This window comes from Schistocerca nitens, chromosome 11, assembly GCF_023898315.1.
Source record: "Schistocerca nitens isolate TAMUIC-IGC-003100 chromosome 11, iqSchNite1.1, whole genome shotgun sequence".
Lineage (NCBI taxonomy): Eukaryota > Metazoa > Arthropoda > Insecta > Orthoptera > Acrididae > Schistocerca > Schistocerca nitens.
The window spans coordinates 39902279-39918993 of record NC_064624.1 but is presented as its reverse complement, the minus strand read 5'-3'; the positions used below and the strand labels follow the sequence as shown (position 1 = coordinate 39918993).

The window sequence follows — 16715 nt, the reverse complement described above, 5'->3', positions numbered from 1 at the left end:
ATCCTCTGTAGTCCATACATCTGGGGCTTCAGAGGCCATCTGCCACATTTACTAGAGGAAATTTTGAAAGACAAAGCTGTCACAAGGTTTATATGGTTTAGATTTGTCAGACACACTTATGCAGGAAAACATGATGCCTGAATGCCCGTTGTATCATTGCCTTTGCTGTCCCCATTAACCATGTGGACTCTCCCACCAGGTATCTCAGCTCCCTTTTCGTCAAGGATTTTACAATCAGTTTCAGTTCTACATCAACCTGTCTCCTAAATTCAGTGACATTAGCTATGTTTTCGTGTGTTTCCAGCCAGTCAATGCTGTACATCACTGCCCCTGCTCATATATTTGAGGAAAGTAGTTTGCTTTAAATTTCGACCAATTAGGATTAGAGTGAAAGTCAGTACATCAAAGCTTCAAATGATGCAGAGGTTTGCATACTGCTTGTTTTTCAGCAATTTTCGGGAAAAATATCATTCAGTAATATCCTCAGAGGTATGAACTGAAGTCATGGTAGCGCTGAACATTGTACAACAGCTGGTTCCTTTTGGCGAAGTGACAACACAATACTTCAGGTGGCCTTAAATCGCCAAGAGCTTCATACCCCGAACAACATCTAAATTTACAGTTCCACGTTTTGTGGATTTCCACATTGTCTCAGGCAAAGTATCCTACATAAACACGCTGTAAAATCTTGTGATTTTAAATTTTCTAAGAAGTTTAAGCAGATCTATGTTTTTAATCCTTCTTTCCAGTACCATTGCTGTGGATGTTTTTTTAATGTACAACCCAAGCCAACCCCCTGCGGGTCCGGGGTAAGAATAGGCCCGAGGTATTCCTGCCTGTCATAAGAGACGACTAAAAGGAGTTTCAACAGTTTCGGCCTTCCATGTTATGGTCCCCCTTGGGGTTTGACCTCCATTTTTCAAAATTCTACAGAAGTAAGAGCCTTTTGGGGAAGGACGCCTTACGTGGTGTACCACTGGTCCTCAGTGCACTAAGACCTTGGCACTCAGCATTGTACCGGCGTTGTAACCATACCCACTATTCCTCAAATTGGGCCTAAACGCCTGATGGGTTGTACAAGTTACGCCCATAGTTCGTCCCCATCTGCACCTACGATCATGATGGACTTTCCATGGCATCAGAAATCCAGCACGGTAGCCAGCCCATTGTGGTGGGGTCGTCATGTACCCTCTAGGTTGTAGCCCCCTGACAACACAGGGATCGTCCTGACAACACAGGGACCGTACTGCTGATACCTGAGCTGCACCCTCCCCACGTCGGCCAAGGAGTAGATGCCCGTCTCCTTGGGGCATCAGGACTCCCGGCAACAGTCATCCTGCCAGGTGGCCCTTGCTGAGGCTCGGTGGCCCCATGGGGAGAGCCCCTGGTCATAGTGGGTGGTATCGGGGCGGACGTTTCGCAGATGAAATGTCAACACGTATCAGGTCGCTCTGTGGCCGAGTCTTTCAAAAGGAAAGGTACTGTCTCTAGTTCTGGTTCTCCTGCCCTTTCCCCCTTGGCCACTCCCTGGGAGGAGGGACAGGCCCGCCGGCTTGGGGCGAAGTACTTCCCCCGCTATTTGGCCTGTTCTCGAACCGATGGGGGGGACGTTCGCCACCTCCAAGCCCATGTTCTTTGTTCAGCACATTGAGGACATCTTCGGGGAAATCGAGGCTCTCTGTCAGATGCGTTTGGGGTCCGTTCCTATAAAGACCACCTCCGCCACACAGTCGGCGGCGCTCCAGGCATGCGACTGCCTAGGGGACATCCCAATGTCCATTGTCCCGCATCTGGCACTAAATAGGACGCAGGGGGTTATTTTTTGTCGGGACCTCCTGCTGCAATCTGATGAGGAGCTCAGGGCCAACCTGGAGCGCCGAGGCGTGCATTTCGTCCGGCAAGTCCAGTGCGGCCCCAAAGACCGTCGCATCGACACCGGGGCCTTTATCCTCGCCTTTGAGGGGGACGTTCTCCCGGAGAAGGTAAAGGTGATGTGCTACCGGTGCAACGTGCGACCTTACGTCCCGCCTCCTATGCGCTGTTTTCGGTGTTTGTGCTTTGGGCACATGTCGTCACGGTGTGAGGCTGAGCCCCTTTGTGGCGATTGTGGACGTCCTCTTCGTGAGGAACATACATGCACCCCACCACCTCTGTGCGTTAATTGTCCTGGCATCCACTCGCCTAGATCCTCAGACTGCCCCGCATATCAGAAGGAGAAGAAGATATAAGAACACAAAACTTTGAATCGTCTCTCTTATTCTGAGGCCAGGAAGAAATATGACCACCTCAATCCCGTGCTGTTGACCACTTCGTTTGCCTCAGTTGTGTCCACTCCTTCCGTGGTATCCTCACCCCTAACCTTTCGCCCCTCCGCCTCCTCCCCCCATCCGGGGTCTCTGCCTCCGCCTCCCAAATCCCTCCCTTCCGAATCCTCCTCCCCCGTGGCCCCCGCCCCCTCTGCCCCAGGGGCCACCCTTCCCCCTCTGCCCCAGGGACCACCCTTCCCCCTCCTCATTTCCCCCCCCCCCCCGCCTGAGAAGCGATCCTCTTCTCAGGCGTCCATCGGGGAAACGTTCCGGACCCCAGCTTCCGAGGTCCGGCGTTCCAAAACGGACCCCGCACGTGAGGACCTTCTTTGGGGCCAGCCCACCATCCCTGTGCCTCCTCGGACTTCCAAGAAGGCCTCCAAGAAGAAGTCTCTATGCCCCTCTCCACCCCGGCGCGTTTCGTCTGACGCTCCGTCCGTGAGTCGCTGCTCCTGGCCGTCCTCAGTTTCGCCGGGATGCTCTGCTGCCAGGCACTCAGCTGGCCTCTCGTCGGCAAATGATGCTGCCCCTCCTACACAACCAGAGACAGCGGCTGCAGCTGACGACAACTCGATGGAACAGGATCCGCCTCCCGCCGGTTGTAGCGTTGTTCCCTCGACACCCGGCCCTCCGCGGCCGTCGAGGTGACCAGCTCTTCCCCCGTCTCGTTCCCCCTCTTTTTTGACTAGCGATGGCCTTGTTACATTGGAACATAAGAGGTATTCGATCTAATCGGGAGGAATTACAACTGCTCCTCCGCCTGCACTGTCCGCTCGTCCTTGGTCTCCAGGAAACCAAGTTGCGCCCGACTGACCGTATAGCCTTTACCCACTATACCTCGGAGTGGTATGACCTCACCCCTGTGGACGGTATCCCAGCTCATGGTGGGGTCATGTTGCTCGTTCGGGACGATGTCTATTACCATCCCATCCCATTGACCACCCCACTCCAAGCAATAGCTCTCCGTATTACTCTTTCTGCTTTTACTTTTTCAGTTTGTACCATCTACACTCCATCGTCATCCGATGTTAGTCAGGCTGACATGATGCACCTGATTGTTCAGCTTCCCCCGCCGTTTTTATTGTTTGGCGACTTCAATGCCCATCATCCCCTTTGGGGCTCTCCTGCATCCTGTCAAAGAGGCTCACTCTTGGCGGATGTCTTCAACCATCTCAATCTTGTCTGCCTCAATACCGGCGCCCCGACTTTCCTCTCGGACTCTACTCATACCTACTCCCACTTGGACCTCTCGATCTGTTCTACCACTCTTGCCCGTCGGTTCGAGTGGTATGTCCTTTCTGACACCTATTCGAGCGACCACTTCCCCTGTGTCGTTCGTCTCCTGCACCACACCCCATCCCCACGTCCTTCGAGCTGGAACATAACGAAAGCCGACTGGGGACTTTACTCCTCCCTGGCGACCTTTCCGGACCACGATTTTCTCAGTTGTTACAGTCAGGTCAAATACCTCACGGCTGTTATCATCAATGCTGCCGAACGTTCCATCCTCGTACTGCCTCTTCTTCACGTCGCGTTTCCGTCCCCTGGTGGAACGAGGCTTGTAGAGACGCTATCCGTGCTCGACGATGTGCTTTACGCACCTTTCGCCGCCATCCTACGTTGGCGAATTGTATTGGATACAAACGACTCCGAGCGCAATGCCATAGAGTCATCAAAGACAGCAAAAAAGCTTGTTGGGCCTCTTTCACCAGCTCCTTTAACAGTTTTACTCCCTCTTCTGTCGTTTGGGGTGGCCTGCGCCGGCTGTCGGGAATTAAGGCCCACTCCTCGGTACCTGGCCTGACCTCAGGTAATGAGGTCCTTGTTGATCCTGTGGCTGTCTCCAACGCCTTTGGCCGCTTTTTCGCGGAGGTTTCAAGCTCCTCCCATTACCACCCTGCCTTCCTTCCCAGGAAAGAGGCAGAAGAGGCTCGGCGACCTTCCTTCCACTCGCTGAATCTGGAAACTTATAATGCCTCCTTTACTATGCGGGAACTCGAACGTGCGCTTGCACTGTCCCGGTCCTCTGCTCCGGGGCCAGATGCCATTCATGTTCAGATGCTGGCACACCTTTCTCCGGCGGGCAAAAGCTTCCTTCTTCGTACCTACAATCATGTGTGGACCGAAGGTCAGGTCCCCATGCGTTGGCGTGACGCTGTCGTTGTTCCTATACCCCAACCCGGGAAGGATAGACACCTTCCTTCTAGTTAACGGCCTATTTCTCTTACAAGCTATGTCTGTAAGGTGATGGAGCGCATGGTTAATGCTCGGTTAGTCTGGATTCTTAAATCTCGACGGCTACTTACCAATGTCCAATGCGGCTTTCGTCGCCGCCGCTCCGCTGTTGACCACCTTGTGACCTTGTCGACATTCATCATGAACAACTTTTTGCGAATGCGCCAAACGGTAGCCGTGTTCTTCGATTTGAAGAAGGCTTATGATACCTGCTGGAGAGGAGGTATTCTCCGTACTATGCACAGGTGGGGTCTACGCGGTCGCCTGCCCCTTTTTATTGATTCCTTTTTAACAGATCGAAAGTTTACGGCACGTGTGGGTTCCGTATTATCCAACGTCTTCCTCCAGGAGAACGGAGTGCCTCAGGGCTCAGTCTTGAGCGTAGCCCTTTTTGCCATCGCGATGAATCCAATTATGGATTGCATTCCACCTACTGCCTCAGGCTCTCTCTTTGTCGATGACTTCACGATCTACTGCAGTGCCCAGAGAACATGCCTCTTGGAGCGCTGCCTTCAGCGTTGTCTAGACAGCCTATACTCATGGAGCGTGGCAAATGGGTTCCAGTTCTCTGAAGAGAAGACGGTTTGTATCAACTTTTGGTGATATAAAGCGTTCCTTCCGCCATCCTTACATCTCGGTCCCGTTGTTCTCCCATTCGTGGAAACAATTAAGTTTCTAGGGCTCACATTGGACAGGAAACTTTGTAGGTCTCCGCACTTCTCTTATTTGGCGGCCCGTTGTACACGTTCCCTTAATGTCCTCAGAGTTCTTAGCGGTTCATCTTGGGGAGCGGATTGCACTATCCTGCTTCGCTTGTATCGGTCCATAGACCGATCGAAGCTGGATTATGGGAGCTTTGTCTACTCATCTGCTCGGCCATCCCTCTTACGTCGTCTCAACTCCATCCACCATCGGGGGTTATGTCTTGCAACCGGAGGCTTCTACACTAGTCCCATCGAGAGTCTTCATGCTGAAGCTGCCGAATTACCATTGACCTACTGGCGCGACGTACTGCTGTGTCGTTATGCCTGCCGGCTGTTGTCAGTGCCCGACCACCCCTCTTATCAGTCCTTCTTCGCAGATTCTCTCGACCGTCAGTACGGGTTGTATGTGTCTGCGCTGCTGCCCCCAGGAGTCCGCTTCTGTCGCCTGCTTCGACAATTGGATTTTGCCCTCCCTACCACCTTCAGAGAGGGTGAGAGCCTGACACCACCTTGGCTCCAGGCTCCGGTTCATATTTGTCTCGAACTCAGCTCGCTCCCGAAGGAGGGTACTCCAGCTGCAGTGTATTGGTCACGGTTTGTCGAACTTCGTGCTCGACTTGCCGGTCACACCTTTATTTACACCGATGGCTCCAAAACTGATGATGGCGTCGGCTGTGCCTTTGTCGTCGGGGCCGTCACCTTTAAATACCGGCTCCTCGACCAATGTTCCAGCTTTACGGCCGAGCTTTTTGCTCTCCATCAGGCCGTTCAGTATGCCCGCCGCCACCGCCATTTATCGTATGTACTCTGCTCTGATTCACTCAATGCTCTTCAGAGCCTTGGAGCTCCCTATCCGGTCCATCCCTTGGTGCAAGAGATCCAGCAGTCCCTCCATTCTTTCGCTGATGATGGCTCTCCGGTCAGCTTTTTGTGGGTTCCTGGACATGTAGGAGTGCCTGTGAGTGAGGCTGCTGATGCTGCAGCCAAGGCTGCAGTCCTCCTGCCTCGGCCAGCCTCCCATTGTGTCCCGTCATCGGGCTTGTGTCGTGGTCGGATGCTTGCTCCTCACTTCAAGGAAACAAGCTCCGAGAAGTAAAACCGTTCCCAACTGCTTGGGCAACCTCCTCCCGACCATTTCCGCGAGAAGAGGTCCTTCTGACCAGGTTGCGGATTGGGCATTGCCGGTTTAGCCACCGCTACCTGCTCTCCGGTGACCCAGCCCCGCAGTGCCTTTGTGGTCAGGCATTAACAGTGCGCCATGTTTTATTGTCGTGTCCCCACTTTAGTCAATCTCATGTTGTCCTGTCCCGGCCATCTACTTTACCGGATATTTTAACTGATGACACTCGAGCAGCTGCTCGTGTTCTTCGTTTTATAACTTTGACTGGCTTGTCCAAAGACATCTAACTCTTTACTTATTTTATCTGCATCTTTGTAAGGACTTTCTGGTGTGTGTCCCCCCCCCCCCTCCCCTTGAGTTTTACTAGATTCTATGTGCTCTAACAATTGTGACTGGGCGCTAATGACCTCAGTAGTTGAGCACCCTTAAACCCCAACAAAAAAAAAAAACAACATACGTCACGTGGGACAGACTGTAAGTCCGTCTCTGACTAACGTCATTATTCTCGATCGAATGTAATCGATCGTCAAATGTTTGGTGGAAAGGCGACCACCATATCCTGTGTAACTGTAAGCCTTCTTCTTTTCTGTTGAAATTATTGCAGTGTTTCTGAATCTCTATAGCTTTCGTATACATACGTGCATAATAATAGACGTCCTGGCTAACACGCTTGTCTCACTAAATTTTATTTCATGATCACCGTCTTTAAAAACTTGTTCCCCTACAGCTGATTTGTCAGTATATCCCAGTCGACAGTTTCTTTTGTGTTCAGTTTAACGGCTATTGACACTTCTTATCGTTGTTCCAATATAAACCTTCCCACAGCCACATGCAATTTATATTCGCCGATCTTGGTCAGTAAAATTCTTCTGGGTGTGAGGAAGGCGTCTTGCAACAATCGCCGAAACGTCGGAATTTTATAGGTGACAATGCGCTTCAAACCCAGAAGAATTTTATTGACTGTGACAACGGACGCGGAAGCTTACGTTTACACTCGCTAATCTTGTTTAAACTTGAAACTCAGCCAGAACCTTACCAATACATTCCGTAATATTGCTGATAATTGGAAGAAAAACTACCCTCGATATATTGGGGAAAGTAAATGTTTAATGTCAGTGGTAGGCATAAAACGTCGTCCAAAACCGTACTGAATGGCGTCTCTGAAAATTATTTTGAACAATGGGTACAGAAGCGCGAAAACATCCTTGACATCTTAATAGCCCTGACCAAGCAGCGATTATTGACCAAAATGTCGTTGAGCCATGAAGAGTTCACAAGAGTGAATACTGTAACATCGAGACTCACCAAAATAAACGTAAAATTCACGCCCTTAAAAAAGCAGATAAAAATTCGCTTGACACATTCCGAAGAGAGAGATTGCACTCCATCAGATAAGTCTTTCTAAACGTAGTCCAGATGCGGTTTAAAGTCAAATGAGTAATAGCTGAGAGATACGTGTCAAATTAATAAGATGTAGTACTGACACAAAACAGGTCAGACCACTGGTGCAGAAGCAATGAATTACACATGCCAAATTTAAAAGAACGAAAAACTCACAAGATTGGCGAAGTTTTACAGAGGCTGGAAATTTAGCGCAAAATCAATTAGAGAGACTTTTAATAGTTTCTAGAACGACATTCTCTCTAAATCTGGTAGAAACCCCAAAGAAATTCTGGTTGTATGTAAAGTACACAATTGTAAAGGTGCATTAATACCTTCACTGCGCGATAACAATGGTAAAGTTATTGACGACAGTGCTACTAAAGCGAGTCACTGAAGACGGATTTCCTAAATTCCGTCTCAGGATAAATATAGTGGAGCAGCTTAACACTTGAGAGAGGCAATGCCTCCAGGTTCCTTTCAGAATATGCTGATACAGTAGCTCCATACTTAGCAGTCATATACAACTTTTCATCGGCAGAAAGATTGGTACTCGAAGACTAAGTTGCACAAATTACACCAGAAACCAAGAAAGGGAATGTGAGTAATGCGATGAAATGCATGTCCATACAACTAACGTCGATTGCAGTAGGATTTTGGAAAATATATTCAGTTTGAACATTATGAATTAGCTTGAAGACATCATTTATTGACAAATAGCCAACACATATTCAGAAAACATAATTCTTGTGAAACACAACAAGCTCTTTATTCTCGCAAAGTAATGACTGATATTGACAGATGACATGAGATTGATTCCATATTTTTTGATTTTCAGAAGGCTTTTGAGTTAATTTCTCACAAGTGACTTCCAATTACATTGTGTGCCCCTGAACTATCATCGTAGAGGTGTGCACTGGTTCATGATTCTGTAAGAGAAAGGTCACAGTTAATAATAATTTACAGAAGGTCATCGAAGTAATATGACGTTTCCAAAGTAAGTGTTATAGGCCCTCTCTTGTCCCTGACTGATTTCTTGGGACACCGCTTGGAAAACGTAACAGGTCTACTAAAGAAACGGCTTACATTATGTTTATCTGTTATCTTGAGGAGTATTGCAGTGTGGTGTGGGACATGAAAAAAATTGAAAGAAGTGTAGCTCGTTTTGTACTATCGCGAAACAATGGAGAGAGTGCTATAGATATGATACATGAACTGGGATGGTGGTAATTAAAACAGACTTTATCCGCTATGGCACGAATTTTTCATGAAATTTCAAACAAATTTTGTCGTCAGTGTGATCATTTTATTGATGCCCATCTACGCAGGGAGAAATTATCATAGTAAAGTACGAGAAATCGGAGCTCACATGGAAAGACGTGTTAGTTGTCCCTGTACGCAGTGAGAGTGGAATCGTAGAGAAGTAGATTAAACATGATGGTTCAATGACCCTCTGCCAGGCCTATAATTATGAATGGCAGAGTAATCATGTACATATAGATCAGGCATCATTGTCATTTTAGATACGTAAGAGGATCTAATGGGTTTAGAACATTTAGGGGATGTGGCTGCTAATTGTACAATTCCAACATATGCAGCACTTCATACATGGTAGTTGTAGTACCGTGATATGATATAATGGGCTCAGACATATGAGATCCACAGGGCAGTGTGTGCTTAATGAAAGTTGCTGGAGCACTGGCCATTAGAGTGGAGGTGTTCATGGCTGGATGCTTACGCTCATATCGGTGAAATATGATGCATCTGAACTCCACTTGGAATAGGAGTTGCTACACGTACAATTAGCCAAATTACAGGGACGAGACAGGAGAGTCCTCATTCCTTCCTTCCCCCCCCAACCGTCCCATATACACTATGTCCTGTGGACCTAAGTTCCTAGCTGCTTTCTTTTCTCCCACTCCCATCCTCTCCCCCCTCACTCCCATCCTCTCCCCCCTCACTCCCATCCTCTCCCCCCCTCACTCCCATCCTCTCCCCCCCTCACTCCCATCCTCTCCCCCCCTCACTCCCATCCTCTCCCCCCCTCACTCCCATCCTCTCCCCCCCTCACTCCCATCCTCTCCCCCCCTCACTCCCATCCTCTCCCCCCCTCACTCCCGTCCTCTCCCCCCTCACTCCCGTCCTCTCCCCCCCTCACTCCCGTCCCCTCCCCCCTCACTCCCGTCCTCTCCCCCCCACTCACTCCCGTCCTCTCCCCCCCACTCACTCCCGTCCTCTCCCCCCCACTCACTCCCGTCCTCTCCCCCCCACTCACTCCCATCCTCTCCCCCCCACTCACTCCCGTCCTCTCCCCCCCACTCACTCCCGTCCTCTCCCCCCCACTCACTCCCGTCCTCTCCCCCCCACTCACTCCCGTCCTCTCCCCCCCACTCACTCCCGTCCTCTCCCCCCCACTCACTCCCGTCCTCTCCCCCCACTCACTCCCGTCCTCTCCCCCCCACTCACTCCCGTCCTCTCCCCCCCACTCACACCCGTCCTCTCCCCCCCACTCACTCCCGTCCTCTCCCCCCCACTCACTCCCGTCCTCTCCCCCCCACTCACTCCCGTCCTCTCCCCCCCACTCACTCCCGTCCTCCCCCCCACTCACTCCCGTCCTCTCCCCCCCACTCACTCCCGTCCTCTCCCCCCCACTCACTCCCGTCCTCTGCCCCCCACTCACTCCCGTCCTCTGCCCCCCACTCACTCCCGTCCTCTCCCCCCACTCACTCCCGTCCTCTCCCCCCCACTCACTCCCGTCCTCTCCCCCCCACTCACTCCCGTCCTCTCCCCCCCACTCACTCCCGTCCTCTCCCCCCCACTCACTCCCGTCCTCTCCCCCCCACTCACTCCCGTCCTCTCCCCCCACTCACTCCCGTCCTCTCCCCCCCACTCACTCCCGTCCTCTCCCCCCCACTCACTCCCGTCCTCTCCCCCCCACTCACTCCCGTCCTCTCCCCCCCACTCACTCCCGTCCTCTCCCCCCCACTCACTCCCGTCCTCTCCCCCCCCTCACTCCCGTCCTCTCCCCCCCCCTCACTCCCGTCCTCTCCCCCCCCTCACTCCCGTCCTCTCCCCCCCCTCACTCCCGTCCTCTCCCCCCCCCTCACTCCCGTCCTCTTCCCCCCCCTCACTCCCGTCCTCTTCCCCCCCCTCACTCCCGTCCTCTTCCCCCCCCCTCACTCCCGTCCTCTGCCCCCCCCACACTCCCGCCCTCTGCCCCCCCACACTCCCGCCCTCTGCCCCCCCACACTCCCGCCCTCTGCCCCCCCACACTCCCGCCCTCTGCCCCCCCCACACTCCCGCCCTCTGCCCCCCCCACACTCCCGCCCTCTGCCCCCCCCACACTCCCGCCCTCTGCCCCCCCCCACACTCCCGCCCTCTGCCCCCCCCACACTCCCGCCCTCTGCCCCCCCCACACTCCCGCCCTCTGCCCCCCCCCACACTCCCGCCCTCTGCCCCCCCCCCACACTGCCGCCCTCTGCCCCCCCCCCACACTGCCGCCCTCTGCCCCCCCCCACACTGCCGCCCTCTGCCCCCCCCCACACTGCCGCCCTCTGCCCCCCCCACACTGCCGCCCTCTGCCCCCCCACACTGCCGCCCTCTGCCCCCCCACACTGCCGCCCTCTGCCCCCCCACACTGCCGCCCTCTGCCCCCCCACACTGCCGCCCTCTGCCCCCCCCACACTGCCGCCCTCTGCCCCCCCCACACTGCCGCCCTCTGCCCCCCCACACTGCCGCCCTCTGCCCCCCCACACTGCCGCCCTCTGCCCCCCCCCCCACACTGCCGCCCTCTGCCCCCCCCCCCACACTGCCGCCCTCTGCCCCCCCCCCACACTGCCGCCCTCTGCCCCCCCCCCCACACTGCCGCCCTCTGTCCCCCCCCACACTGCCGCCCTCTGCCCCCCCCCACACTGCCGCCCTCTGCCCCCCCCACACTGCCGCCCTCTGCCCCCCCCCACACTGCCGCCCTCTGCCCCCCCCCACTGCCGCTCTCTGCCCCCCCCCCCACTGCCGCCCTCTGCCCCCCCCACTGCCGCCCTCTGCCCCCCCCCACTGCCGCCCTCTGCCCCCCCCACACTGCCGCCCTCTGCCCCCCCCACACTGCCGCCCTCTGCCCCCCCCACACTGCCGCCCTCTGCCCCCCCCACACTGCCGCCCTCTGCCCCCCCCACACTGCCGCCCTCTGCCCCCCCCACACTGCCGCCCTCTGCCCCCCCACACTGCCGCCCTCTGCCCCCCCCACACTGCCGCCCTCTGCCCCCCCCACACTGCCGCCCTCTGCCCCCCCCCCCACACTGCCGCCCTCTGCCCCCCCCCCACACTGCCGCCCTCTGCCCCCCCCACACTGCCGCCCTCTGCCCCCCCCCACACTGCCGCCCTCTGCCCCCCCCCACACTGCCGCCCTCTGCCCCCCCCCACACTGCCGCCCTCTGCCCCCCCCACACTGCCGCCCTCTGCCCCCCCCACACTGCCGCCCTCTGCCCCCCCCACACTGCCGCCCTCTGCCCCCCCCACACTGCCGCCCTCTGCCCCCCCCACACTGCCGCCCTCTGCCCCCCCCACACTGCCGCCCTCTGCCCCCCCCACACTGCCGCCCTCTGCCCCCCCCACACTGCCGCCCTCTGCCCCCCCCACACTGCCGCCCTCTGCCCCCCCCACACTGCCGCCCTCTGCCCCCCCCACACTGCCGCCCTCTGCCCCCCCCACACTGCCGCCCTCTGCCCCCCCCACACTGCCGCCCTCTGCCCCCCCCACACTGCCGCCCTCTGCCCCCCCCACACTGCCGCCCTCTGCCCCCCCCACACTGCCGCCCTCTGCCCCCCCCACACTGCCGCCCTCTGCCCCCCCACACACTGCCGCCCTCTGCCCCCCCCCACACTGCCGCCCTCTGCCCCCCCCCACACTGCCGCCCTCTGCCCCCCCCACACTGCCGCCCTCTGCCCCCCCCACACTGCCACCCTCTGCCCCCCCACACTGCCGCCCTCTGCCCCCCCCACACTGCCGCCCTCTGCCCCCCCCACACTGCCGCCCTCTGCCCCCCCCACACTGCCGCCCTCTGCCCCCCCCACACTGCCGCCCTCTGCCCCCCCCACACTGCCGCCCTCTGCCCCCCCCACACTGCCGCCCTCTGCCCCCCCCCACACTGCCGCCCTCTGCCCCCCCCACACTGCCGCCCTCTGCCCCCCCCACACTGCCGCCCTCTGCCCCCCCCACACTGCCGCCCTCTGCCCCCTCCCCCCTCGCTCCCGTCCTCAGCCCCCTCCCCCCTCGCTCCCGTCCTCAGCCCCCCTCCCCCAAGTAAAGTCGTCGAAGTCCCGTTAGTCCCCTGACCCCACTAGTTGTACGATAGAGGGGTACTGGAGTAGGTAGATAGAATGTAAGAAACGCGTTTTGTTCATAATGACAGTGCTTTGGTTTGAGAATTGAGAGAACAAAGGAAGGAATAATGCAGGTCACAGCTGTAGTGCCAAACATTTTCGCAAATGTGGCGTAAACCATCAGCAGTGTTAGTGTTCAGGCTGTAGTGTGTGTGTTGATAAAATACATGTGCACTTCCATCATGACTGCATGAATAGTTCATGAATGTACCTGCCACAAAAAATGTTGTGTGGTAAAGATTAAGGATATGACATAAGTACCCAGTACCTACGCAACTCTTACATGGAGGTTTCTAAAACAATTCATACATAATTAACATCAAAACTTACGTATTGTTGAAGTTTCCCAGAAATTCTGTTTCTTTTTCTGGTTTGTTTACCATTGACTGGCATAGCATAAAATTTTAACTGTAAATTTTATTTCTACTACTTCAAGAAATACAGAGGTATTTGTTTGTAACCTCACTTGCATACTTTTCGATTTCTTTCTTCATTATTTATATTGTTATTTCACTTCCATATGTATGAAAATACATGTTGTAACTAATTGAGTTGACAAAAGTTACAATATTTAGTGCTGCAGTTGTCAACTTCGAGAATCCAGCACAATGGTACTAGTTACGTTAAAAACCCATGTGATCCCAATTAAGAGTTCAAAAACATTCGAAATTTACCAGATACGATGCCAAACAGAACTTTATACCAAACGCAATGCGAAAAAGGTAAGTTACAGTCAGAACAAAAGAAAACACTGGAGCATGCATGCCTTCAGTAGTTTGTGATCTTTCATGTGCAACATGATGCACGTACTGGGGAACTGAAAGGCATCACAGTTCTATTCTGTGGGAAAGGGTTTAACTGCATGTGGAATTATGGGACGCAGATACTACAGGGGTAGCTCATGCATCAGCTATTTTCACTCCCACTCTATATGTAGCGTCAGCCTGCAGTGTTTAATGGGTGGTGTGTGTGTGTGTGTGTGTGTGTGTGTGTGTGTGTGTGTGTGTGTGTGTGTGTCTGTGTGTGTGTCCTTCACTCATTCATGTTCTGCAGTGTCAGGTGACCAAATGTAAAAATTGACTCACTGCAAAAATATACTGGAAGATGTACAACCATTTCCATATTTTCAGACAGTATTTCCATTTGTACAAGGTTTCATATAAGTTGCAGTGCCAAAAACACAGTCTTAGATTAAAACCACTGCAATTGTGTCATTCACATTCATCAGTATGCAATTTTTTACCATACATTCATGTGACATTGAATATTGTTCGTGAACAGTCATTATCCATCTGATTAACATCCATACAAGATACCTAATCAAAATATTTATGCTTACACTAGTTCTTGACTCATTGGGAATCAAACATAAAAAATCTGTTTACTAGGTGAAATAAATATATCATTTCCAAAGTTGAAAGTGTTTGCCAGACACAGCAAAGCCATTTACAGAGCGAAGATAATAGAAGAGGAACATTTAAAAATTATTTCTCTTAATTCAATCTTTTCCAATTAAAACATGTAACTGAATTTTTTTGATACAATTAATAAGTGTGTGTAGACTATTAATTTGTAGCACTGTATTTTAAAATGATTGTAACACTTGAAAGTGAATTATTTTAATTCTCATCTAAAAATTTCAAATCAAATTGGCAGTGACTCAGATCAATCATTATTTTTACCTCATCAGTTCCTTCCTTCTGGTGGAATATTACACTTTTAAATCTCTAACAGTTGCTATATATGTAATTTCTACTGCACTTTTATGAATAATTCTCTATTATAGTACTGGATTTACGGACAACTAAATACTGTTTCTTTGTTGTATGTATATCAATATTTAACATTACCCTCATTACTCTTCAGATTGACTCAGTGTACTAGTGGGAGCTGTGGCATACCATGTGAAGAAACTTGTCACCATAGACTGGTCCAGGATGTGTTGGTGATAGACATGAAGTCAACACATAAGTTTGGTACCAATACAGAAGATATGACAATTCACACTGGAAATAAATCCCACAAATGCGAGATTTGTTCGAAATCTTTTTCCAGCAGAAGCACTCTCAATAGACACACTATAATTCACACTGGAAAAAAATCCCACAAATGCGAGATTTGTGGGAAATCTTTTGCTTTCCCAAGCCATCTCAAGGAACATGTGTTTCTTCACACTGGAAAGAAACCTCATAAATGTGAGCTTTGTGGACAATCTTTTGCCAGCAGAAGCACTCTCAATAGACACACATTTATTCACACTGGAAGAAAATCCCACAAATGCGAGATTTGTGGGAAATCTTTTGCCAGGACAAGCAATCTCAAGGCACACAAATTAATTCACACTGGGAAGAAACGTCATAAATGTGAGATTTGTGGGAAATCTTGTGCTTTCTCATGCAGTCTCAAGAAACATATGTTTCTTCACACTGGAAAGAAACCTCATAAATGTGGGATTTGTGGGAAATCTTTTGCTTACTCATGTGATCTCCAGAATCATGTGTTTCTTCACACTGGAAAGAAACCTCATAAATGTGAGATTTGTGGGAAATCTTTTGCTTTCTCAAACGGTCTCAAGAAACATGTATTACTTCACACTGGAAAGAAACCTCACAAATGTGAGATTCGTGGGAAATCTTCCGCTAGGGCAGGCAATCTCAAGACACACGTTCATTCACACCAGGAAGATACCTCACAAAAGTGATGTGTGTGGCAAATCATTCTTAGATCAGCTGATCTCAAGATACATGCATTAGGACACATTGGAAGGGGACCTCACAAATGTGATACCTGTGACAAAAGTTTCACTCAGTTGGGCACTCTCAAGATGCATCAGAAAGAAACTACAAGTAAGTGTTAGCTTTTTGTAAATAGGTTTTCCTGGTTGATGCCCTCAAGGCGTGTAAAATAATGGATGTAGCAAGGGGAGAATAAATTGTAATGCCCGTGAAATAACATACAAATGTGGTATAATTGTGAAACAATGTGTACTATAGAGTGGTAACAGATAATGTGACAATATAAAAATCCATATCTGCTGCTTGAGATGTCAAGAAATTGTATTACTAAATACTCGAGAAACATGACTCAAATGTGTTTTTGTCAATAACACTGCTGTTTTTTTCCTATAGCTCTTGAGACAAGAAAATTGTGTATTGTGATGAATCTCTATGTTTGTCAGTAATCATAAGTACCACGCAATATTCAGTATAAGGCCAAGGATATGTGATGACTTGCTGCTTATTATTCCAAACATAGTCATCATGTAGTACTCGTAACTGTGCATTTTAGAAACAATGACATCAAAAATATATTCATGGCACTTCCTTCACAAAGGATAGTAAACTCAACACTGGAGAAACATGGTTATGGGAATTATTTTAGTCAGGTATGTTTTCTCAAGAGATCTGCTGTATGTGAAATGAATAGAGTGTCCATTTATATTCTGTTAGTACTAATCCTGTATTAGAGTAACAACAAATATAGCAACCTGCTTAATAGCATGTTTGTTCACCTTTGGAACACAATACTTCGACAGTTGTACACGATATGGACTTGGCATGTCATTTATGTGTTTCTGGATGTATGTTGTACC

At 51.6% G+C, this 16715-nt stretch overlaps 1 protein-coding gene across 7 annotated transcripts in view; it reads left to right on the top strand.

The window, feature by feature from the left end:
• LOC126213021 (zinc finger protein 708-like) overlaps nucleotides 1-16330 on the top strand; it is a 104874-nt gene extending 88544 nt beyond the window's left edge. For 3 of the 7 annotated variants that reach the window (XM_049940581.1, XM_049940582.1, XM_049940580.1), the window contains exon 7: nucleotides 14990-16330. In XM_049940581.1, coding sequence (XP_049796538.1) covers nucleotides 14990-15824 — 835 coding nt within the window. In that variant the 3' untranslated portion in view covers nucleotides 15825-16330. The remainder of the gene's footprint in view (nucleotides 1-14989) is intronic. The other 4 variants (XM_049940585.1, XM_049940586.1, XM_049940583.1 and 1 more) reach the window with 2 other exon arrangements.
• The last annotated feature ends 385 nt before the right edge of the window (nucleotides 16331-16715 follow it).